This window comes from Hemicordylus capensis, chromosome 4 (assembly GCF_027244095.1).
Source record: "Hemicordylus capensis ecotype Gifberg chromosome 4, rHemCap1.1.pri, whole genome shotgun sequence".
Classification (NCBI taxonomy): domain Eukaryota; kingdom Metazoa; phylum Chordata; class Lepidosauria; order Squamata; family Cordylidae; genus Hemicordylus; species Hemicordylus capensis.
Genome location: NC_069660.1, coordinates 303,034,579 through 303,059,101, shown reverse-complemented (window position 1 = coordinate 303,059,101; position 24,523 = coordinate 303,034,579). Strand labels below are relative to the sequence as shown.

Below are 24,523 nucleotides of genomic sequence, written 5' to 3'. Positions count from 1 at the left end.
AAAGCAATACCCAGATGGGAAATGGAGAGGAGTTTCAAAACAAAACTGCAATACTAGAAGCACTTCTTTCTGAGTAAATCCCATTGAACTCAGCTGGACTGATCCCATTGAACTCAACTGGTTCTGAGAAAACATGTATAGGATAAAACTGTGCAGCTACAATAGAAGCATGTGGTAGGATTTCTCTTCTTTGTGACTCTTAAAGGTACAGGAACCTTCTCAGGGTCTCAGTCTGGCAACACTGTGGGTGGGTTCAGACATCATGTGAAACCTGCTTGCAATCTCAGCTACGCAGGTGTCTGCAATTGTGTGAACCCAACCTATGGCTGGAACTGTGTGTTCCCTTAAGGCACGAAACCTAGATGTGTAACCAAGAATTCAAGTTGGCTTATCGCCCGTAGTAATGCACCACCTTAGGCTTGTGTTATGTCCGAACCCATGCTCTTCATGAATCCCTGGTTCATGCCAGGTGAGCCAGCCCCCTTTGCCATCAGGACCAATGGCTGAGAAGCAAATAACAAAGGGAAGGCTTGCCAGTTGAAGGGCAGTGCAGGACAGGCTGAGATAGCACCAAGGGCCTCACAGGGAGGTGCAGACAGGGGCCGTATCTGTGGTACAACTCAGCTACTTCCAACAAACTGAGATATGTGACCATCTGCAGTGCCAACTTCCCCACCCTTCCACATTTTGTGCTGGGGGAACCACATGTGTGACCCCCCCCATCTGAACAAAAAATTGAAGCATGATCTCCCACTTTCTTTCTGATGCAAGGTTAGAACAACACACACACTAGGCCATGACAGATGATCTGCTGTCTGCCTCTGGCATTCCCTGATTATTAGCTTTTCTCCATTTGGGGACCGGGTCTCAGTGTTTTGTAAGCACATGGCTTTATGCTACAGGTTCCTGAGTTGCAAGGATTCACCTGGAAGCAGAACAAAATTTCATGCAAAGACATAAACTCAGAATGATTTTTATTTATATAATTCACCTATGCTATGCTCTAGGCATTTAGATTGCACAGATAATTTTCTTGATCCTCACACCTGGGCTTAATGAGGTTGGGCAACAAATACTGAAGGCTGATTTCCTTCTGGTGCTGCTAAACTGGGAGTAACAACAATTTGCTAGATAAGCAGCAACTCCCCAACTTTCTCTGTATGTGTGGTTAACTCTACCTGCTGGGCCGGATCCTTAAAGCACTTTGTTGATGGATGGATGGCTCATTTAAATGAACAGCCTGAAGCCATTCACTAGAACTACCTGCACTCTGTAAATCTGGCAAAATAAGAGATTGTGGGAGGAGCAGGTTTAACAAGAATTAAACAAAGCTGAAGAGCAAGTATGGAAGGTATTTAAACTTTATTGCAAAATCCAAACTACTACACTAAAGGTGAACACTTTCCAGTATTTGTTTGGCAGATTATAATATGTAAATTGCATATGAAGATATACAAGCCACACATCTTCTTCTGACAAGCAATACTAGAATAACTTGAGCTTGCCTGCACTACACCCTTGCTGTGCATTCATCTCCACAAATGAATAAAACATAAATCCTTATCTTCTATGTAACTTTGAGGCAAACTTATTTGGGGAATGGATATAGCTCCTGGAAATCCATCATGTCCTGCCTGTGCATGTTTACTCAGAAGGAAGTTCTGACTGAGTTGGAAGGGGACTTACTTCTAGGGATGTGCATGGAACCGGTTCTGGGCACTCCCAAGAAGGTGGTGGTGGGGTTTGCTTTAGGGATGTGCAGGAACCTGTTCGAAGGCCCTTTTACGGGCCTCTGAACAGGTTTGAACACGGGGCCTAGTTTGAAGTTCGATGGAGGCATGGGTGCCTCTTTAAGGGCAGGGGAGGGTGCACTTACCCCTCCCGCTGCTTTCCCCCTGCCGGCCTTGTTACTGTTAAAAATCTTTGGGGCCGCAGCATACCTCCCTGACGCCCTGTTGCCCTCCTCGGCTGGAAGTATCAGGCGTGTGTGCACGCAATGGGTATTGTATTGCAGAGTAAAGATCACTTACCACAGCCCAGCTTTGATGTGCTAAAATATTAGTATTTTTTCAACAATTAGAGTTAGGGTAATGTGACCATTAAAAAAAAAGAAAAGAAAGAACAGTGGAACTGAGCCGAGTTCAAATCCCCATTCAGCCATGAAACTAGCTGGGTGACTCTGGGCCAGTCACTTATAAATGTAATAATAATAATAATAATAATAATAATAATAATGTTCCTAAGAGCTGAAATAAAAACTCATCAGTCCTGATTTACAACACTGTGAGTGCAGACCTTGTATCACCTGCACTAGGCAAAATGGTTGGCAGAATGGCAGAATAGTAGTAGTAAAGCAATAAATGTTTTTTTTTTAATTAAACAGAACATGACCTGCAAGCCCAACAATGTAATATATGTATGTTATAGAATGCATTATGCAAGTGCACTGGATGTAACATTCAAGATGCGGGGGCAGGGGAGGGGAGCGGGGAAGAGAAGCAGACTGGTATACATGATTTAGAAACAAGTCAATTATCTCAGCAAAGAAGCTTGAACAGCCTATTGAAAGATATATTAATTCCGATGTCCACAACCTGACTTGGAAATATTTTCTCTACAGAAACCATCTACTCTAAGCATACGAGAACTTGTGGATCTATAGATTTAAAATCCCAACATCCCATGGTCTTGGTCTTGAAGATAACAGGACTCTATGCTCAAAGTTGTATGATGTGCCATCCATTATTTCCAGAGTTCCATGATGTGCTGCCCAAAGTTGCATTATTGTGCCACCCAGCATGTCACGCAACTCTGTGCCTTTACCCCCTAGGCTGCTGCCCTGCTGCACAGCCTCCTCACAGCTGTTTACACACACACACATGGGCATGGGTGGTGCTGAAGCCACCCATGCCCTCTTGTGCAGTATGTAAGCAGTGATGTGGCACTGCTGAGTATGCCACAACCCTCAGCATTCAATCAAGTGCCACCCTGGCTTGTAGAGTTAATGGAAACCAAATGTCTGATTTAAATTTTTTTTTAGAAAGCTGTTATTATTATTATTACATTTATATCCCGCTCTTCCTCCAAGGAGCCCAGAGCGGTGTACTACATACTTGAGTTTCTCCTCACAACAACCCTGTGAAGTAGGTTAGGCTGAGAGATGCGTGACTGACCCAGAGTCACCCAGCTAGTTTCATGGCTGAATGGGGATTTGAACTTGGGTCTCCCCGGTCCTAGTCCAGCACTCTAACCATTACACCACGCTGGCTCTCCTTAATGCACTTATGTGTCTATATTACCTTTTTGTATTTAACATATTATTTTGGGATCCAGGAATACTATATATCTAATCTATCTATTTATATACAAATATCCACTGGGAAGATAGGCCCTAAGGGCATATATAATTTACTTTAAAATATGTTTCAAAATCTGTTTTATTGGGCGAAGGCCCAAGAGAAGCTGTCTCAAGAGGCCCACTGCCTTTCACAAAATACTTTTAAAGAAACTCTTTCAAGCCTTTGACTCCACCTGGGGATTCGAACTACTAACCCCCTGCCTCTCTCCCACGCTCCTTCTATTAACTCCAGAGTTCCAGCACGCGCCCTTAAGGCGGCGCTCAAGAGAGCCGGAGGCTTGACCCAGCCCCGCTCTTTCCTCCTCCGACCAATCAGTAGCCGCGGCCCGGGCATTCTGCGCTGGTGACGCACCTTCCCGAGGAGGCAAGGTTCCAAAAGGTCTGGAAAGCTTCAGCTCGCGCTTGCGTGCAGCCCCGAATTGGTGTCTTACGGAGGAAGCACAGCAGAGGCGAGAGAGAGTCGAGGGAGGCAGCGTCGCTGTGCGGGGAGAGGGGATTGCAAGCTGAGCAATTGGCACGCCGAAAGGCATTTGGGAAGAGGCTCTCTTTGTTTTGATTTGCTAGCTATGGTAGATCCCCACCTTCTAGGATTTTGTGTAAAAGCAGCAGAGCTGGTGCATGAATCATAGTCCTGGTGTTTCCTTCCCTCCCGCCCTTTTTCTGTTCGATTTGACGCATTGAATGCAATGGGGCTCCCCCCCGCCCCCTTTTAAAAATCGTCTTGCAAGGTGGGGTGGTTTTTCATCGGAGCGCTCTGAGTGCATGAAGCAAGCCGATCCTGCGAATGGGCTGTGGTGCTTGGCAAATCGGATTAGCAGCTGTTAAATGAATAGTTGCTTGCGGGGGCGGGAGTTGTGGGAGGCAGCAGATCTTCTGGTGCATCCGATGCATTTTTAAACAACTCGTCCTCCTCGCTCGGTTGAGAGAGTGGCCTCGAACCTACTTGTTGGGTGGGCATGAGCCAGAATGGAAAGCGATGGATTTTGTTGCTATCCTTGCGTGTGGAGGATAGAAACGTCTTGATTTCCCCCCTCCATTCGCGGGACTTTTTCTCGGGGCAGGGTTGCTAGGAGCTGTTTGTAAGCAATAGATGCCAGGAGAAAGGTGGAGGTTATAGGAGAGATACACAGATAAAGGGAGGGGGTTTAGCTCTGTCTCTGAAAACGGAGTTCGTGTTTTATTGGTAGAAAGACCCTCAGACTAATCCTCCCCCCCCCGCTCCCGTCCGGAGTGGTAGGCATTGAAAGGAAGGGTCTTTTCTGCAAGGTTGGGAAAGCGCAGCAGCTTCTCCGGTGTCCTCTTCAGCTGGGAAAAATGGAGGCTGTGATAGAGAAGGAATGTAGCGCGCTTGGAGGACTCTTCCAGACCACCATCAGTGACATGAAGGTAAGAGGCTGCGGGGAAGGGGAGACTGGGGGGGGGGGGCGTCGCAGCCTTTTGTGGGCCACGCTTGCCACAGCCCAGCCTCGCTTCCCACCTGCATGGAATGGGGGTCGGGTGGGAGGGGAGTCGCCAAAGCATCCCCCTGGGGTGCTGCATGCAGATGGAAACCTTGCCTGGACACCAGCTGCAGCCAGCATTCCCTCATTGACCGCCGCTTGGTTAATTGCGCGCGGGCCCCCAGTCAGAAGTGCTCTGTGTGTGTGTGTTGGCTGTGTGTGTATGTATATATGTGCACACACACACCCCTAGCTGGCTGCGTGGCTTTTTCCCTTGTGCATTGGTAGCCTCCTCTTTCCTCCCACCCCAGGCCGGAGATTTCCCAGAACTCCCTTCCATTTGCTTTAATTGTTAGGTTCAATGGAACCATTAAATTAAACAAAATAAATAAACAAACAAACTTGAGCCACTGTGGAGCCAAAATTGTACATCATTGAAAGCCTCGACTGAAACGGCAGTAAAAGCATTTGTAGATGCGGGGATGGTGGCCACCTAGGACTGTTTATTTTGGCTTGTGTTTTCTGCTTTTCTGCCTGTCAGATTCCAAAGGCTTTGGGGAAGGTATATCCTGATACTGGTTCAAATACGGTCTCTTTCTTTCTTTTTTTATATCTGGTATTTGCACCTGTTCTCATTTTACTAATGAGGGTCAAGGCTCAGTAGAGAAAGAGTTGCCCAAGGCTCGTATGTGTATAAAATAAATAACATGAACTGACTTGCGTAGCTAGAGTTCCTTTCTGTACAATTAACACTCTGGTCACAGGATACACATGGCCAACTACACTGGTATAACTAAATAGAACTTCCATATATAGGGACAGTATATCACTGAATTCCAGGTGTTGAGGGACAATGGGGGAAGGCCTTGACTTTTATGCTCTGACTGTGAGCTCCCAGAGGCATCTGGCTGCTGTTGGTAACAGAATGGTGGCTGACATACAGTGTAAGGAAAGACTGGTGGGATGAGAGGAGCAGCCTAACATCACTTCCCACCTAACTGCCCTGGGAAGGGGCAATTTTTGATGACCCCGCCCGCCCCTTCCCCTGGAAGTCCCCTGTGCTACTTGAAAATATGCTCCTGTGGTCTGCATTGGTGCTTCTTTGATCTTTATGTCAGCCGGTGAGGTTTAGGCCGATCTATCAAGGCAGTTTCTATGTTCATAAAGCTTACCTGGGCCCAGGTGGTAGTTACCTTTTTAGTGTGCTATCCCCATTCAGATGATGTGCAGTGCATGTGTTATGTGCATTGTATTGAGTACTGATTTATGCTTATAGAAGTAGTGTGCTTTCTCTATAGTATTTGCAATATCATAGTTTTCTTGTAGCAAAGTTAGTGATTAAAGCTGCATGGTAGTAGTACATGATTGTAGGGGAGGCCAAGTTTGAAAGGTATGTGATATTGGCTGTTTGTGAGGTAGCCACTGACTGTTGTGAGCACCATGAATTAGTGGTTGGATAGCTTGTGGCCCTCGGGTGTTGTCAACTGCCTAGAGACTTTGGTAGTGAGTGGTATACAAATTTATTAAATAAATAATAAAGTAAAACAGCAAAAAGCACATTATTTGTGCATGCATTTCTGAAGACTATGCTTCCTATTGTGTTTAAAATGATAGTGTTCCTGAATTAGTGATCACTAAGCCATTTCAGTTGTGCAACCACAGAAGGCAAGGTGGCAGAGTATTGCAGTGTGCTTTTCAGCAAGGGCAAACTGCCTTTCACAGGAAGGAGAGAAGCTCCTTCATTAAAAAGGAAACGCTGGCTAGTGTAGAAGAATGATCAATATCCAGCTGACACTGGCATTATGTACACTCAGATATATGCCTAGATTGTTGTATACTTTCTTTACTCCTTCTCTTGTGAAGAAGTCAGAGGAGGAGAGACTGGCCCTCAATGGAGAAGAATGGATTTGTGGGGGAGCTTTAGGTGGGTGCTGGATGTTGGCCTGTTTAGCTTCAATCTCTGTGTGTGTTGGTTGGAGGGTGGGGTTCATTAATTTTTATTTTCTTTTAAAAGCTGATCCTTCTATTTTTCTTCTGATTTTTCATCTGAGCAGAACTCTGGAGACATTAAAAGCATAGCTTGTTTAGTTGTGGGCTTGAAGAGTGTTTGTATGTAAGAAGTCTGCCATAATGAACTCTTTGTGATGTGATTGGGCTCCAAATCCTCCTTTGTCAAGCAGTTGTGTGTGTTACTCCTGGAGGGAGGGGGTCCCAAACAAAACCCGCAATCATTTTCATTAAGTCCACTTCAATGCTGGGAACACTTTAGCAGATGTCCTCTTCCGCCAGATGGAATGCTGTGAATTGTTAAATGCAGGGGTTTGGTGGGGAAAAAGAGATACTTTATCTTGCAGTTCTCTCCAACAGGAAGCGGATAAATCTTGGCCATCGTACTGTGCTGCTACCTGCAGTTGAAATAGTGTTCACCTAGAATATATATTTTCTAACACACAGCAATTTTATGGGATTGGGTAGAGGTGTGAATGTCTTCTGAAGGAAGAGCCCTTGGTTGTAGTGGGACCAGATTTCTACATTGAATATAATTTTGTTTTGTGACATTATTCAGCACTTGAGAACATATTTCAGAGGGGGTGTGTGAGTGTGTATGAATGGCAAATGCAAAAACTGCCCTGTGACACCATTAAGGCTAACATGCTGCTTGTTGTAGAAGCTTTTATTGGGTAGAAGCCACTACCAGTGGTCCCTCTAATTTTTTCCATCTCTGTGTGGAATGAGTGGTGTTCTGGGCTTCAGTATCAAGGCAGTGTGTGCCACATGCATTCAGAATGGGGCCTTCCTGATTCAACCTGAGCGGGATCTAAAATGAACTGAGTGGACATTAAAAAAAACATGTGAGCGTATGCACATGCGCACACCTTAGAGGGAACAGTGGCCACTACATAAGAATCTGCCTTCTGCTGGCCAGACCATTGGTCCATTTAGCTCAGTATTGCCTATACTGGCTATGAGCTCTCAAGGATTTCAGATAGCGGTCTTTCCCAGTGCCACCTGGTGATGTAGCGATTGAACCTGGGACCGTCTGCATGTAGAACATGTGCTCTGCCACAGAGTTGTGGCCCCTCCCCTAATGCATGCTAAGCCTGTGATGAAGCAGACTTGAGTTAATACTACTGGAAAGCTGTTAGTCTTTAAGATGCCACATGACTTTCCTTTGTGTTCGCCAAAACTCACTGTTTCCAAAGTCCAAGCCTGGCCTTTAAATGAAGCCTGTTTTTATCTGCTTCTATTAATCATTTGCTTTTTTGGCTAACTGGAGGTGAAAGTAATGCCAACCTGGGCTACAGTCTTATGCATGCTTAGTTGGGAGTAAGTCCTGTCGAATTCAGTGGGGCTTCTCTAAGTAAGTGTGTCCTGGGTCTGGGTGCTTGATTTTATTTAAGTAGCAGCTTTTCCCCAACAGAATATACTTCTGTGGCACATCTGAGCTGTCAGTCTTATATAAAGCCAGTTAAATACAGGGGACTTAGGTTTGTTCTGACTGACTTAAAGTTGGGCTGTAAGTACTCATAATTGGGTTGTGTAATTAAAATATAGGGCTGTACCCCACCAAAAGGCAGAAAAAGGGGAAGATAATCAAAATGCACAGAAAACCACGTTGATTCAACCTTAAAATCCAGTTTCATGCTCCCTGTCTTTCATCAGATGGAGGGGGAGAAAGAAAATGCAAAAATACTGGGATGTCTGCTTGAGATGACTAGTACTAATACTTCTTAAACATTATTGCTAGCAACATTATGATAGATAGTGCCTTGGTAAAGCAAATGTCCCTGTGAAAGACCACATGATGAGAAATGTGCTGGATTTTAAGGAAGCAAAATACATGTGGTTTTCTACACCCTCAGATCATGTGTTTGCCCCCCCCCATCTAAAGGCACAGCAAAGTTGTCCCCCCCCCGTCTCTCTCACACACACACCCAAACAGCTTGCCAAAGTTGTATTCCCTTAATGGGACTGGAAGACGCTGTAAACATTTAAGACCTTTTTGATGTTTTTAATTATTCAGATTCTGGTTTTTTTGAGGAGAGAAATTAAAACCAGCTAAGTTCTAGGATTACCTGTCATGGTTGTTGGCGGTGGGTGCAGCTTGGAGAGCTGGTTCAGGTACAAACTGAGACGAGGACAAATCCAGTTGAACGGTTTGTCCTTGCCCATGCTTGTTGGACATGGATTTTAACTGTTCCAGTTCATCCTCCATCTGTTTGCTTGTTGTGAAATCATGGGTAACTTTAGTTTGTATGGGATGGGGCTTCCAGAATTGCAGCAGCCCATGTGTAAGAGTTCTGAACAGCTTGAAATGCCCATTTGTCACATTAATGTATTAACTGGGCACATGAAGTCTCTCCAGATCCTAAAAGCCTGGCGTTGTGAACCTGTCGTCCCAAGTCGAAATATTGATTTGTTAATCCCAAAGAACTTCTTGTGTTTTCCCAGATGCCCAAGTCGCCCAGCTGTCCAAATTCTTGGCCTTCTATGGCAACCTTTGACAGTTGTTCTTAAAAGTTGCCAGATCAGAACTAAAGTTCTGGAGCTTTAGGGGTTCCCCCTCCTCCTGCAAACAGTGGCATCTCTTGTGCTGTGTGCAGCTGTGATGTGCAGGAAAATGTGAAACTCCCCTTAAAATAAGACACCCAGAAACTCTAGTTGCTTTTCTTAAATATTGCAGTTGTGGTTTTTTTTAGTGGCTTAGTATAATAGATTTTAATCTCAATTTAACATGAGAAATGTTGTAGTGAGTGAAATATTTCTCTTAATATTTTAAAAGAAATATTTAATATTTTAAAGAGCCAGCGTGGTGTAGTAGTTAGAGTGCTGGACTAGGACTGGGGAGACCTGAGTTCAAATCCCAATTCAGCCATGAAACTAGCTGGGTGACTCTGGGCCAGTCACTTCTCTCTCAGCCTAACCTACTTCACAGGGTTGTTGTGAAAGAGAAACTCAAGTATGTAGTACACCGCTCTGGGCTCCTTGGAGGAAGAGCGGGATATAAATGTAAAAATAATTAAAAATAATAATAATAAAGTTTTAATTTAAAAGTGTGCAAGTTCCAGAAACTGTGTAATGGATTCTTAGGAAACTTTACCCTTCTGGAAAAGACGTGTTTGGATCCTGAACTTGCCTGGTTCACATGTTATGTTCACTGCACATATAACATATGGATGGATGTACAGATCTGAATGCATGTATAGTTGTTCGCATGTTATGTGAATGCATGTACAGTGGTGCTTCCTGTCTCTATCCTGCATTTGAGGGGGCCTGTCCCCAGGTGCACTTTTAAGATGAACGCATGTACAGCCATTCACACACAAGTATGTACAGATATCTATTCTCTCTCTCTCTTTGTAATGCCTGAATAGAGCCAGCCATTCAGGTGGTTCTACATGCACCATTTGTTTGTGGAGTTGCTTTTTCAAAGCTGATACTGGATCAGTGTGACAAAAAATAGCATTTGCGAAAGGGTGTTATCATGCTTCCAAAGGATGTTGAAAGGGTGGAGAGAGGATTTTAATTTGGGGTGGAGTCTAATCCAGGATAAGACACTGACAAGCATAGCTTTGTGCATATATTCATAAACATCAGTGAGAAAACCCCCAACACTTCAGCTATCCTGATTTTTTGGATGAAAGGCTGATTTAAGTGTGATGAAAGTTAACTCATCTCCTTAAAACTATATTGGAAATGTATCCAGAATACGACCAGGACGATCTATATTCTGGATTAGTTCCCATTAGGCTTGACATTTGAGCAGTTTTTTTTTTAAAGGCCAGTTGACCTGGCAGATGCCAACCTAATGTTAACTACTCAAATGTTAATTTATAACAGCAGCAGTAACAGAGAACAGAGATTATTGTAATAATTACAAAAACCATAGCCTAGTAGAACACTCCAGATTCCATTTCCTCCAGGAAGCTTTGCAAGAACACCCTGGGCTGACTAGTACTTTTGACTCATGGGCACATCTGGCTTCATGCCGCCTCTTAAATCGTACATTTCTGTCCGGAGATGCATGCAGTTGCAGCACATGACCCGTAGGAGATGCTAGGCCATGTGGCTTAATTGGGAATGCAGAGGGCTAAGGGTTTTCAGTAGATAATGTATGTGGTGTTCTGAGTCTTGCAAAGGTGGGAGGTACTCCTGTCATAGGCTCAGAGAATGGTCTGAAGGCACCTGAAAATGGGCAGTTCTTAAAGTTAAGGGGGTCCAACTTTGAGCACTTTGCCTCATGAGAATATAGGGAGCTGCCTTATATCAAGTCAGACCATTGGTCTGTCTAGCTCAGTACTGTGACTCTCCAAGGTTTCAACCAGGGGCATAGAGAGCTTGGTGGGGGCCAGGGGACAAAGTCTGACTGGTGGCTCCCCCACCCTCTGGGTGTTCCTTTGCGCATGCAGAGCACATGCGTGCCCCAAGCCATGCCCACTGCGTCTGATGTCAGACACAAGGGTGGGTGGGGTCAGTGCCGAGAATGAGGCTGCCACAGCCCCAGCAGAGTTTCATTTCCCCTGTCAGCAGTTGGTGGAATGGCTGAAAGGGAGCTCCTTTCCAAAAGGAGGCGTCCAACACAGTGGAGGGGCCAATGCTGGGGTGGGGGAGTCCAGAGTTGAAATGCTGGCTGGAGAGGAGATGAGAGTGCCTTGTGCTCCCAGACTGCCAGTGCTTTGCTCACTGGCTGGGGGTTGGCGGGGGCAAGGAGGCACCTTGGCTGAGGGCAAGGGGGAATCTTGAGGGTCCCCAAGACCCTTAGGACAATTGTCCCCCCTTGCTTAATGGTTGCTATGCCCCTGGTTTCAAGCAGGAATTTTTCCCAGCCGTACCTGGAGATGCTGCCAGGGATAGAACCAAAGAACTTCAGCATGCAAAGCAGATGCTTTACCACTAAGCTATGCCCCTCATCTCACCTTGAGGAGAGACCACCTTGGAACCATATGGAAGCTGCTCTAAGTTGCATGGCGGAGAAATGCAGTGTGACTAACAAATCTGATGGCCCTGGTGCAGGAAAAAATGGCCTGCTACCAAGACAAAAGTGTTCTTGATTTCATAAAGATTTGAGAGTGGTGAAATAGTAGTCACTCGGTTGATGACAATATTTGTCCAGTCGACTGACTGGCAGTCCAACCCTAGTTAACATTTTAATAGGTTTGGGACTTTCATCTGGACCTTCCCTAAAATTTTTGTGTTCAAGCTGTTCTCTATCTTTAAAAAAACAATTTACAGATTTTATTGCAAGCGTATGAACTCCCTGATGCCCAGGAGATGTACGTTTCTTCCTTGGTTACGCAGGTGGGCGAGGGGGAGGTTGGAGAATTAGGTGCCTTTTTTTCTCAGCACTTTGCCCTGTAAGCTGTTGGAATCTAGATACCTAATTGGTCATTTTAATTTGAGTTCTCAGGTGTTTTTTTTAAAGTATGTTTTAATGCTGATTCAGTAGGCATTGCTGGGTATTTGAGCCTGTTTCATCTTGCAATATATGTTGGGTGGTAGTTTTTAACCATCCAGGATGGCAATTTATTATGACTACACCCAGGGAACATCTTGTGCAAGGCTGTATCACCTTTTATTTGATTATTTTAATTTTTTTAAAAAATTAAGATTCCTTGGAACAGGCCCAGTGTTGGCTTAGTCTCGCATCCACCAGTGTCATGCAGATCACCCCAGGCTGGCAGCCTCTTTTTGTCATAGTAGTGGTAGAAATTGCTGCTGCTGTAGCAACACCTCACTATTTTAGCTCTCCGAGCTGGAGAGCTGATATAGTGCAGTAGTTAAAGAGAATTAGCTGTGATCCCAGAAGCCCTCTGTTCCAACCTCACCTCAGTCATGATGATGCCAGTGCGTGAAGTTGGAGAAGTTGCCATCTGTCATCCTCTGCCCCTCATTTGTAATGTGATATCGGCTTGTCATACAGATTTGTTTGTAAGAATTCCTGTGATTGAGTGAGAGAGGAGAGCTGTAGGCTGTAGTCTTAAAGACACTTAGAGGGCGTCTTCATACAATCACCACCAAGTCCAGAAGTGGGAACCTCTGGTTCTTGCCAAGCACACCTTCCTGGCGGGCATGTTGTGCGAACCTGCCAACTGGTAATTCCTGTCCCATCTGCCTGAGATTCTGTCAACTTTCTCCGCCCATTTGGAACCAAGATTTGAAGTTGGGCAGAGAAAGTTTGTGGAATCTTGGGTGGGCAGGTTGGAAACCATTGGTTGGCAGGTTCACATGATATGCCTGCTGGGAACCAGAGTTTCCGAACTTGGCGATTGCATGAAGCTGCCCATAGGGAGTGAGCCCTAGTGAACACAATGGCCTTTATTTTTGAGGAAACGTGTGTAGGACCATGCTGATGGATTATCACGAGCGTCTACCAATAGGGATTTTGTACTGCAGTTGGGACCTTTAGGCTTTGTCCTGAGGAATGTGCCTGTGGAGGGTGAGAGTGTGCAACCTGCAGTAAGTAGGATGTGCTGGTCATGGGAGAAGACAGTCTCTGCAAAGTCACTTCATAGCATTGTGCAGTGGAATGAGTGTATCTTGCATACAGGCTAAACTGATCATTAAAACTTATCCGGTCTTAAGTAGCGTTCTGTATAATTTGTCTTTATCTGCTATGAAGTTCTTTCCTTATTTTGAAAAGAAGATATTTGCTCCTAGTAAGCCATGGTGAAGCAAAATTCAACTGATTGTTCACTTGTTTGTTTGTCATTAAGTGCAACCAACTGGTCTTGCTTTCTCTGCAGTTCTTGCCATTATAAACAGCTGCAGTATGTTCTCTGACTTGGGAAGGTGGGGGTGTGGGAGTAGTCTTTTGATTTTTATCCTCTGATCTTGAATGTTGATCTTGGAAACAATCAGCGAAGCAGCTGTCAACACGTTGGGGTTTCTTTAAACCTATGGCATAGCTGTACACATGGGTAGCTATTTTTAGATTTTAAAGCATTTGCTCTGAACATATGAGGCGAGCCCCCTAAGGAGGGGCAGACAGCTTCCAGCGAATGGCCCCCTTTTTCCTTGCACCCTTTGGCTGTCCTTTTGATTGAGCTAGGCCTAGCAGGTGCTGTCCTATATTGATCATGAGCAATACAGATCAATGGGACTTGGACTTAAAGCTTATTTTGACTCTCTTCCAACCTTGGTTTCCATCATTTCTGCCAACACATACAGTTCTGTTCACATATTGATGATCTTGGGGGAAACGAAAAAGGGCAAACCAAGAATGTACAAATTTTCATTCTTGGGTACTTGGAGGTGACATTGACTCACCACCAGGCAAGAGTTTAATCATATACTTGCTTCTCTCTTTATTCCTCAATAGATGGCTTTCGGAGTCTCCATCTTGCCTATTAAGCGTCTCCCTCTTCCATCCTATCTCCCATCTATTTCTATGCAGCTGCTGACTGTGGCTGCCGTCACCCTGTTCCCAGCCACCATGTTTTCTTGTGATCACAGCAGCTTTGTAAACTAGGCCTTTCACTCTGAAGTCGCGACCCACTGAGACCTTGTCATTCTAACCTCAAGAAGCAATAGTTAAATATAAGGCCTTGGCTGGATCAGGCTCATGGCCTATCTAGTCCAGCATCCTGTGACCCACAAGCAGGAGATGAAAGCATGCCCCCTCTTCTGCGAGACTAAATATGTATATACTGCTTTTCAACAAAAGTTCCCAAAGCAGTTTACATAGAAAATGATAAATGAGATGGTTCCCTGTCCCCAAAAGGCTCACAATCTAAAAAAGAAACACAAGGTAGACACCAGCAAAAGCCACTGGAGGGATGCTGTGCTGGGGTTGAATAGGGCCATTTCCTCTCCTCTTTCTAAAGAAAGAGGATTGCCACTTTAAAAAGGTGGCTCAGCGGAGTTGCTCCCCTGCAACTGGTATTCAGAAGCAGTCGTGTCTCTGAACCTGGACCTGGAGGGAACATATACCCATCAAGACTAGTAGCCATTGACAGTTCAGATAAAAATTTTATGGAACATGGAAAGCCCGCCTTATACAGAGTTATAGCTCAGTATTGACTAGTGTGGGCTCTCCAGGGTTTCAGACAGGTCTATTTACCAGCCCTACCTGGAAATATCAGGGATTGTCTACATGCAAAGCATGTGTTGAATTACTGAGCTGCAGCCCCATAACAGAGACGGCCCTGTGTATAGCCAGTACAAGGCTGTGCTTGTGCTAGCCATACAGAAGGCTGTGCTTCTGCATACAAGGCTCTTGCTATTTTGCAGTTAGACTTGGAGCTACTTAGACTAGGATAGAACAAGCCATTCGTACAGCCCCCATTATATCAAAATATAGGCATGGCTGGCTTGCTCTTCCTTGTAGTTTTAAGAGCTGGTTTCTAATGCTAGAGTGGAGTTGTGCACAAACTTGCATGCAGTATCCCTAAGGCTGTGCTGTGGAATTCATATAGATATAGATGATATACTTTAACCTCTGCTAACTTGGCAAAGAGGCGCCTTTTAACGTGGTGATTCTCTTTATTTAGCAGGGGGAGAGTAACTGGCCCTGTCCACCCCTAGCACAGTACCCCCAGTGACTGTTGCTGGTGTCTATCTGATGTTTCTTTTTAGATTGTGAGCTCTTTGGGGACAGGGATCCATATTACTTATTTATTATTTCTCTGTGTAAACCACCCTGAGCCTTTTTTGGAAGGGCGGTATAGAAATTGAATAAATGATAAGAATACTTTATACATACTGCATACTACTACTATACTAAAAGAGCTACACTGGCTCCCAGTAAGTTTCCGGGCAAAATACAGAGTGCTGGTTATAACCTATAAAGCCATAAACTGCTTAGGCCCTGGGTATTTAAGAGTACGTCTCCATGAGCCCCACCACCCATTGAGATTGTCTGCAGTTGCCACCAGCTCATCTGCTGGCTATGCAGGGATGAGCCTTCTTTGCCACTACCTTGAGACTTTGGAATGTGCTGCCTGCTGAGATAAGAGCCTCCCCATCTGACAACTTTTTAAAAGTCTCTAAAGACTTAGTTTTTCATCCAAGCTTGCTGGCTGATTGATTGATTGATTGAATTTAGATACCGCCCAATATCGAAATCTCTAGGCGGTGTACAGAATTAAAACATAATATAAAATATATAAAACATTTAAAATTCATAAAAAGATAAAAATCATAATAGATAAAAACATATTAAAATTTGGTATCAGTTGAAGGCCTGGGAAAATAGGTACATCTCCAGGGTCCTTCTAAAAACAAACAGAGAAGGAGATGCTCTTATTTCAGCAGGGAACGGGTTCCAAAGCCCTGGGGCAGCCACAGAGAAGGCCCAGTCCCGCGTTTCCACCAAAGGAGTTGACGGCAACCATAACTGGACCTCTCCAGATGATCTTAATAGGCAACATGGTTCATGACAGAGAAGGCACTCTCTTAAGTACCCTGGACCTAAGCCTTTAAGGGCTTTATAGGTAATAACCAGTACTTTGTATTTTGTCCAGTAACATGCCATTTTTAACTGGACTGTGGTTTTAAATTGTGTTAAGGTTTTCATTTTTAATCTGTTTTATGCTGTAAGCCACCCAGAGATGGAAGTTTGGGGTGGTCTACATATTTGAAAAATAAAATATAAAATAAATTGGTAGTCCTATGCCTGTTGCCATTCCTGCACTCAGACACGCACTTCCTAGAGTATAGCCCTATGGCAGCAGGAGGAATAATGCAGTGACAGCCGTATGGGGAGAGGGTGAGAAGGAAGAGCATAAGTGCATCTACAAGCTCCTGCTTGATTGTGTACAGGACTCCGATAGTGAGCACATAAAGCTGCCATATACAGAGTCAGACCATTGGCATATGTCGCTTAGCACTGCCTGCTTTGGACTTGCAGGAGCTCTGACATCTCAGGTGGTGGTCTTTCCCAGCTCTGTTAACTTATGTTGGAGTGTTTCAACCTTCCCCAGATGTTGTTGGACTACAACTCCCATCATCTACAACTCCCATCAATTGTAAACCGCCCTGAGCCATTTCGGAAGGGCGGTATATCAATCAATCAATCAATCAATCAATCAATCAATCAAATAAATCTATCTCCAGCCACCATGGCCAAAGGCCATGGTAGCTAGGGATGATAGGAGTTGTAGGCCAATATCCTCTGGGGACCCATGGATGGGAAACCCTGTCTTATATCCTTTAAACTAGAAATGCTAGGGACTGAGCCACTGCTTACCCCAACTTGTGGTCTGGTACTGAGCTATGGGGCCACCCGTGCCATAAGATGTCTGTACATGCATATGCCCAATATTGAATATGTGGGAAATACAGCGTCTATAACTTGGGTGTCCAGAGCTGTGGGGACCAGCAGATATGTGGGACAGGTTCCAGTCCATGGGATGACAGATCAGTGTGTGGTCTGGTGTATTCAACAGATTTATTGACATTGCTCTCAGTGGGGGTCAACAGCACACATGACATGACATGCATCTGTTTGTCTTGGACAGTTGTACTTTGGCTTTGGACTGTCCTACTATGCCAGAGTTTGAAAACTGCTGCCCTGAAGATCTTTCTTTGCAGTTAGGCACAGTGCTACATATGCTTTGGAAAGGTTTTGCATCAATATGACATAGCAAGGAACTGTGCATTGCTGCATAAAAATATTACTGCACAAACAAATGTTTGAGGACAAAACGTCTGTGTTATTGCATTCCAAACACTAGTAGTTGCGTAACATATGGTGATGTTCCCCAGTTCACTCATTCCTCATTTTACTACCTAGGATGGAAGAGAAAAAGTAATAAAACTAGCAGCATCAAATAGTGAATTCTTTAGTACAAGGAGCAGTCTGTTCATCGCAACTTAGCTGCTATAGGTGATAAAGTTTCTTGAATAAGGTTAGGCATTTGACCAGTCAAAAGAGATGTGGTCTGTTGACTGGTCAAGTTTTTTTTTTTAAAGTATGAACTTTTAATAGTATGAGGAAGGACACAAAGGATCTTGGCTTTCCCCAGGTCTCTGCAGTTTAGTGTCTCACTTGCAGCAATTTCTTGTTTTTCCCCTACTATTACCATATTTACCTGAGTGGAAGACTACCTTTAAAAAATACAGGTTGCATCTGTATTTACCCAAAAGGAGGAGGACTCTAAATTTAAGACCACTCCCCAGTTTCTAACATCGAAGAACTTGGAAAAACCTAGTCTTAGATTCAGGTAAATACAGTACCTTAAGTTCTAAAACAGAGTCCAGTCCCTTGCATGAGCTTTACAGAGGAGCAGACAGCCTAGTCACATGGAGACAGTTCTTGACAGTTGTTGTTCCCCTCACAGTTCTTTCTTCCTGGGCATTATAGCAAGCCAGATGAAGTTATGGGTAGTCTCTGGCAGAGACCTCTGCAACTATTGCCAAATTGTATTCTGCATAGAACTTAGAGTTGGAAGGGATCTTGGAGGTCTTCTCGTCCAACGTTTTGCTTGTTCCTGTTCAGAAATGCCTGCAACTGTGACAGGTGGCCCGTTCAGACAAAGCGTAGGGCACACGTTCCTACTGCCAGTGGGTTCCAGGAGCTGCTGGGTTCGCTCCTGACCGCTCTAGGGCAAGCCATCCTTACTCCTGCCCTTGCAAACAAATGGCTCCATGAAGAAATTGAGCTGGTAAACTACTACTACCAATAAAGACTTACCTAAACCACTACCACCACAGTAGCATTTTGACTTCATGGAATTTTTGTCTGTGGTCTGTTGTCTGGCCAGTTGATTATACTCAACAAGTCAGTAAATTTGGCATGCTGGTCAAAGTTTGAACACGAGTATATGGAAGAGGGACTGCAAACAGATCAGTAACTTGTGGCAAATAAAACCTACTGTGGCAAATGGCTATGCACAGAAAGCTGCTTAATACATTGTAAGAGAATTTACCCTCCCCTGCCTTGAGCATAGTCCATGTGAAACAAACTCTTTACAGAGGCTGGTAAATATTTTGTGGTGCAATAACATTTTATTTTTAATTAACTTATTTTCATTTATATTCCATTCTCCAAGGATCCCAGAGTGGTGTTTACGGTGTTTTAACCTCACAAACACCACATGAGTTGGGTTAGGTTGAGAGAGAAGTGACTGACCCAGAGTCACCCAGTGAGTTTTATGCCTGAATGAGGACTTTAATTTGGATTCTCTCCCCACCCACCCACCCCCGTGGTTCTAATCTTACACTCTAGCCACCACACCATGCCAGCGAGGAAGGCTCTTGGTAGATATCCTAGTTTTATTATGCTGCAGAATCTTTGGATAGAGGATCTTCTCTGTATGTTTAGAACCCAACTGGTAAATGTGCTGGAAGCAACTGGCAGCACATCCCTAGAAAAATAATTACTGGTGTAGAGTAGTAATTTATCTGGAGATATGACTGCCAGTTGCTTCAATAACTTTTGCCTGTCTGATTTGAGTGCTCCATTAAAATCCATGGATGCCACACACATGACTTTTATTGTGGAACCTGTTGGCAGACCCAGATATTTGTGCGGAAACATGAATTTCTCAAGAACTTCTGGTGTTAATCTCTTAAACTGTGTTGCCTGTCAGAACTCTGGCAAAGGTGAATGTGGACTTGATAATAAGCTCCCTCCGTCTGCAAAAAGTTGGGCCCGAATTCTTGTGGCTTGCTCAGAGTTGTACACCCTTCTACAGACTGAGCAGTACTTTTGTTTTTCATACTTCCGGGTAGTTTTTGCTTGTCAAGTGTTCTTTTTGCTTATTGATTGACCGAATCTTTTATGCAACAAATGTCATTCTGGTTCAGCAAATGGGTTCGTTAGCCATTGCAGCAGCAATGCTCATGTTGACTTGTTGCACTGGTCAAGGTTCCTTTTCAGGGCATGCTGTGTTGCTTTGAGCTACCACTGAGCAGATTCATGAATTCTGCAGGATCCAGTTTTTGCAGTAGGGCACTAATTTCAATTAGTGTGCTTAGGTAGCATAATAGTTAGAGCTAACAACTGGGCCCAGAAAGCATTTTTTGATCCAAATTTGAATGGGGGCTCAGTGGGGTGGATGAAAGATCTGGTGAAGGCAAGTTCAGAAGGCTTGCAAACTAGGCAAACTTTTACAGGAGGACAGATTAGTTGAGCAGCCCTGATTTATACCTTGCTTTTCTTCCAAGGAGCCCAGAGAGGTACACATGGTGGTTATCCTCACAACTACTCTGTAAGTTAGGTTAGACAGAGCGAGAAGTGCTTGGCCAAGAGTCACCCAGTGAGTTTTATAGCTAGATGAGGATTTGATCTCGGGTCTCCCTGGCAGTGTTCCCTCTAACAGGGAATTCCAGATGTTGACGACAACTCCCACAATTCCTAGCCAAAGACCATCACAGCTGGGGATGCTGGGAGTTGTAGTCAACAACATCTGGAATTCCCTGTTAGAGGGAATGCTGCACCCTGGTTTTTGTCCAACCCTTGCGCTTTGCAGCCATATGGAGATATGCCCCCTCAGCAAGGTGCTTGGAAGGGACTTTTGCCATTTTGGCCATCAAATAAATAAATAAATAAACCAATTAATTAATTAATTAGTTAGTTAATCACGAGTGGGAGCCTGCTGACTCAGCTGTGAGGGGGACATGCAGGACATCTCCTTTGACAGCATGTTGGGACTGTTTCCAAGGAAGCACTGCTGTATGGTTGAACATGGGGAAGATGGTTTGTGTGATAGTGCTCCCAAGTCAGAATTGCATGCCATATGGAAAGCATATGCATCCCAGAGGAGACACTAGGGAGGTGAATGTAGTGCAGCAGCTGCAGGGTTGGTTATCTCCAGCATGAATGCTGGTGTTGTCTGTACTTCTGTCTGCAGCTGAGAGTAAACATAGGAAGCTACCATAGACTGAGTCAGACCCTTGGTCCGTCTAGCTCAGTATTGTTTACATAGACTGGCAGCGGCTTCTCCAAGGTTGCAGGCAGGAACTTCTCTCAGCCCTATCTTGGAGATACTGCCAGGCAGGGAACTTGGAACCTTCTGCTCTTCCCAGAGTGGCTCTATCCCCTGAGGGCAGTATCTTCCAGTGCTCACACATGTCTCCTATTCAAATGCAACCAGGGTGGACCCTGCTTAGCTAAGGGGACAAGTCATGCTTGCTACCACAAGACCAGCTCTCCTCTCTTATGGGGTGCTGAGGGAAGACCATCCCTATGTAGCATTCCTTTTTTAAAAGGTACTTGTATGTAGCTGATATGGTGCCCTTTGCTACTTGCAAGTGACAAATGAGCCCCTGGTGGCGCAGTGGTAAGACTGCTGCCCTGTAACTAGAAGGTTACAAGTTCGATCCTGACCAAGGGCTCAAGGTTGACTCAGCCTTTCATCCTTCCGAGGTCGGTAAAATGAGTACCCAGAATGTTGGGGGGCAATATGCTAAATCATTGTAAACCGCTTAGAGAGCTTCAGCTATAGAGCGGTATATAAGTGTAAGTGCTATTGCTATTGCTAAATAAAAGTTCTGATATCAACAGCAAGCAACAGGGCTAGTGATCATGATCTGTGCCTACCATTGTAAAATGTTCCTCTAAATTTCTGTTGGTCTGAGACTTGGAGAAGCTTGGCAGAACACAGTTTTGGATAAACAGCCCCCTGCCCCCCAAGGAGATGTAACCACAAAGAGTGTTGTAAGAGGATTAATTGTGGGCAGCTTAATACAGTTGACCCCTCTTCTTTTTTTAAAGATTGTTTGTGGTGTATTCGTTAACTTGTTTTTGTTATCTTGTTCTCACTGTGATATCAAGAGATGGATTGACAGTCACCTACTCCTTCAGTATGAACAGAGGAGAGTTGGTCTTGAATTGTCCCCTTTGCTAAGCATCCTCCTCTCTGGTTTGCATTTGAATGGGAGACTATGTGAGCACTGTAAGATATTCTCCTTAGGGGATGGGGCTGCTCTGGGAAGAGCACCTGCGTGCTTGCATGCAGAAGGTTCCAAGTTACCTCCCTGGCACCTCCAGGTAGGGCTGATAGAGACTCCTGTCTGCAACCTTGGAGAAGCTGCAGCCAGTCTGTGTAGACAATACTGAGCTAGATGGACCAATGGTCTGACTTGGTACAAAGGCAGCTTCCTATGTGTTATCAGTAGAATGAAATGTCTAATCTGTATGACTCCTAATATCAATAGGGTCGTTATTACAAGCTAATTCAAATGGAGTAAAAGGTTAGGATTTTATGTATGTTGGCTTAGGTGATGAGCTGTGAAAACCAAAGATGGAAAAAGACAGAGGGTTCTGTGTATCTTTTTATAATGAACTAGTAAGCTGATCTCGGGAGAGAGCTTGTCTGTAAACTAATTAAGAGGGTGTGTGTTTGTCTGAGATTATATTGTGGTGGCTTGTAGCATATAGTTAATGACAGAATACTGCTAAGGACCAGGATTATGCCACAATGGAAAAGCCACCCATTGGCTTTTCTTACTATGTCAATAAACTTTAATGTTGGTTGAGTTTTAAATAAGAGGCCTTCTAAGGTAGTGGGTAAAAAGAGTTTGGGGCCATCTTTGTAAAGCTATGGCTGTGCTGAATATCCTTCAAATTTGATTTTCAAGCCAGAACTAGCAACCTTGTGCTGGAGGATATTTTGCAAGACACGCAAATATTCACATTTCATTCATTCTCGGTAGTGTTCCCCCCCCCCTTTTTGAGCACTCCCTGGTTCGTGTTGTTCTACTTGGATTAGTCACATGGGGAATTTATAGCCAGTTGGGGATTGTGGCGTGAATAGGGTGCTGTCACAGAACTGTGCAGCTAATCAGATTTGGCTACGGTGATGACACATGAAATCAGTTGAGAGGGGGCATTGTAAACAGATAGACTAGGTCTGTTCAACATTGGCCCCCCAGCTGTTTTTGGACTAGAACTCCTATAATCCTCAGCCACAGTGGCCAACAGCCAGGAATTATGGGAGTCGTAGGCCAACATCTGCAGGAGGGCTGAAGTTGAGCAGGCCTGAGATAGACCAAGAACGTTTTATGTAAGTAGTACCAATCAAAGAAAGGTTTATTGCTGAAGAGTAGCTTCATCTTTATTTTATTTATTTATTTGATTTGATTTCTATACCGCCCTTCCAAAAATGGCTCAAGGCAGTTTACACAGAGAATAAAACAAAAACAAAAAGTTGAGTAAATTGGACTGAACTCTACATTTGCAAGCACATTGCAAGTGCTTGTGGATAATTTATTGTTACCACTTGTTGGGTAGATGGAGTGTGGGGATGAGCTATGCTTAACTTGTATGCATATTTGAGGTAGGGCCAAAGGCACGGAGCACTTTCATTCCCCAGAGAGAACCCAGAATATGTGTATCTTACATCTTAAGATGGAAGGTTATGTTGCAGCACACGACTTCTAGACAGGTTGGCCACTGCTTTGTACTGTCATCTTGTCCAGGTTTTCCTGTGAACTTGTCAGTTCTGGCATTGAAGTTGGGGCCTGTGCTCTGCCTAAGAATAATTAGCCGGAAATCTCTTGCATTCAGATAGCAGCATCTTTGATATTGTTTAGTTGTCAGTTTAGGCTTGCATTTTGCTTGAGAAATCCAGGAATGCCTTTGGCACTTTGGTTGCTTATCAGCCCTGTCAAAGAGCCTGTCACGTGCATATGCAGCTTAGACACACTGGCGAACTATAAATAATGAGGCTTAAGGCACACCTCCACTACAAACATTTATAATATACACTGTATCTGGCAAACTCTATATTAGAGTGGATATTTTTAACTTTTTGGTACTAAATAAGAACTGTGGGATGAAAGCCTTCTCCAGACTGGTATTGTGGTACATTCTTTACTCTCAATGCAGTCCCAATCAGTGTTTCCTCTAACAGGGATCCCCAGATGTTGTTGACTACAACTCCCAGAATCCCCAGTTGCAATGGCTTTTGCTTGGGGATTATGGGAGTTGTAGTCAACAACATCTGGGAATCCCTCTTAGAGGGAAAACTGGTCCCAGTGTAGATCGACTGCCCACATCTGTCAAAAGCTTCTAATAGCGCCAGTGTAGTTGAGAACTGGGTACCATTTTATTCTGCATGATGGTGGGTTTTATGCAGCTTGAAAAATTGTATTATTTCTTGTATATTTTTAAAACATTAGATGTGTGTTTATATGTTCCCTGCATTGAGCATTGTATTGAATGAAAGGTGAGAGATAAATATTAATAAAATTAACAAACTTTAACCCAGGGGCCTTTTACTTTTATCTTGGTGAGCCTCACTTCAGCACTCTTAATGAAGATGGTATTTCCTTCTGCCTAGTAGAAGCACAGGTCTTCCTTCCACCTAGCCCTTTGAGTTCAGGAATTGGGCACCCCAGTTGCTGAACTAAAAACAACAACAAAAACCTTCCTACAATTAGTGTTCCCTCTAAGGCGTGCATGCTCTCTCACACAGTTTTTTAAATGTCTGCTCAGTTAATGTTAGATCCTGCTCAGGTTGAATTGGGAAGGCCCCACTCTGATTGCACATGTGCACACACTGCCTTGATACTGCTACCCAGAACAAAACTCATTCCGCACACAGATTTTTTTTTTTTTAAAGAGAACACTGCCTACAATAGTTTGTGCTGATTGTTTGCAACTCAATTCCTTGGGTCAGGATCGGAACCAGTCAGAATGTGGCTGTTTGGTAAAAAGGAGCCGTTTTCTATTCATTGTCTCCTGCCTTCTGTTCCCAAGAGCTGTGAGGGGAACATACAACAAATTATGTGTCTGGAAGATCTTGCCATGCTGTGTGTACCTCCAAGTGGAAACGGGAAC

At 44.2% G+C, this 24,523-nt stretch overlaps 1 protein-coding gene across 16 annotated transcripts in view; it reads left to right on the top strand.

The window, feature by feature from the left end:
* Positions 1-1,192: 1,192 nt before the first annotated feature.
* The window catches only part of MTSS1 (MTSS I-BAR domain containing 1), a 184,612-nt gene continuing 161,281 nt past the window's right edge, over positions 1,193-24,523 (top strand). For 14 of the 16 annotated variants that reach the window (XM_053244866.1, XM_053244857.1, XM_053244862.1 and 11 more), the window contains exon 1: positions 3,744-4,744. In XM_053244866.1, the coding sequence (XP_053100841.1) occupies positions 4,673-4,744 (72 nt within the window). In that variant the 5' untranslated portion in view covers positions 3,744-4,672. The other 2 variants (XM_053244849.1, XM_053244858.1) reach the window with 2 other exon arrangements.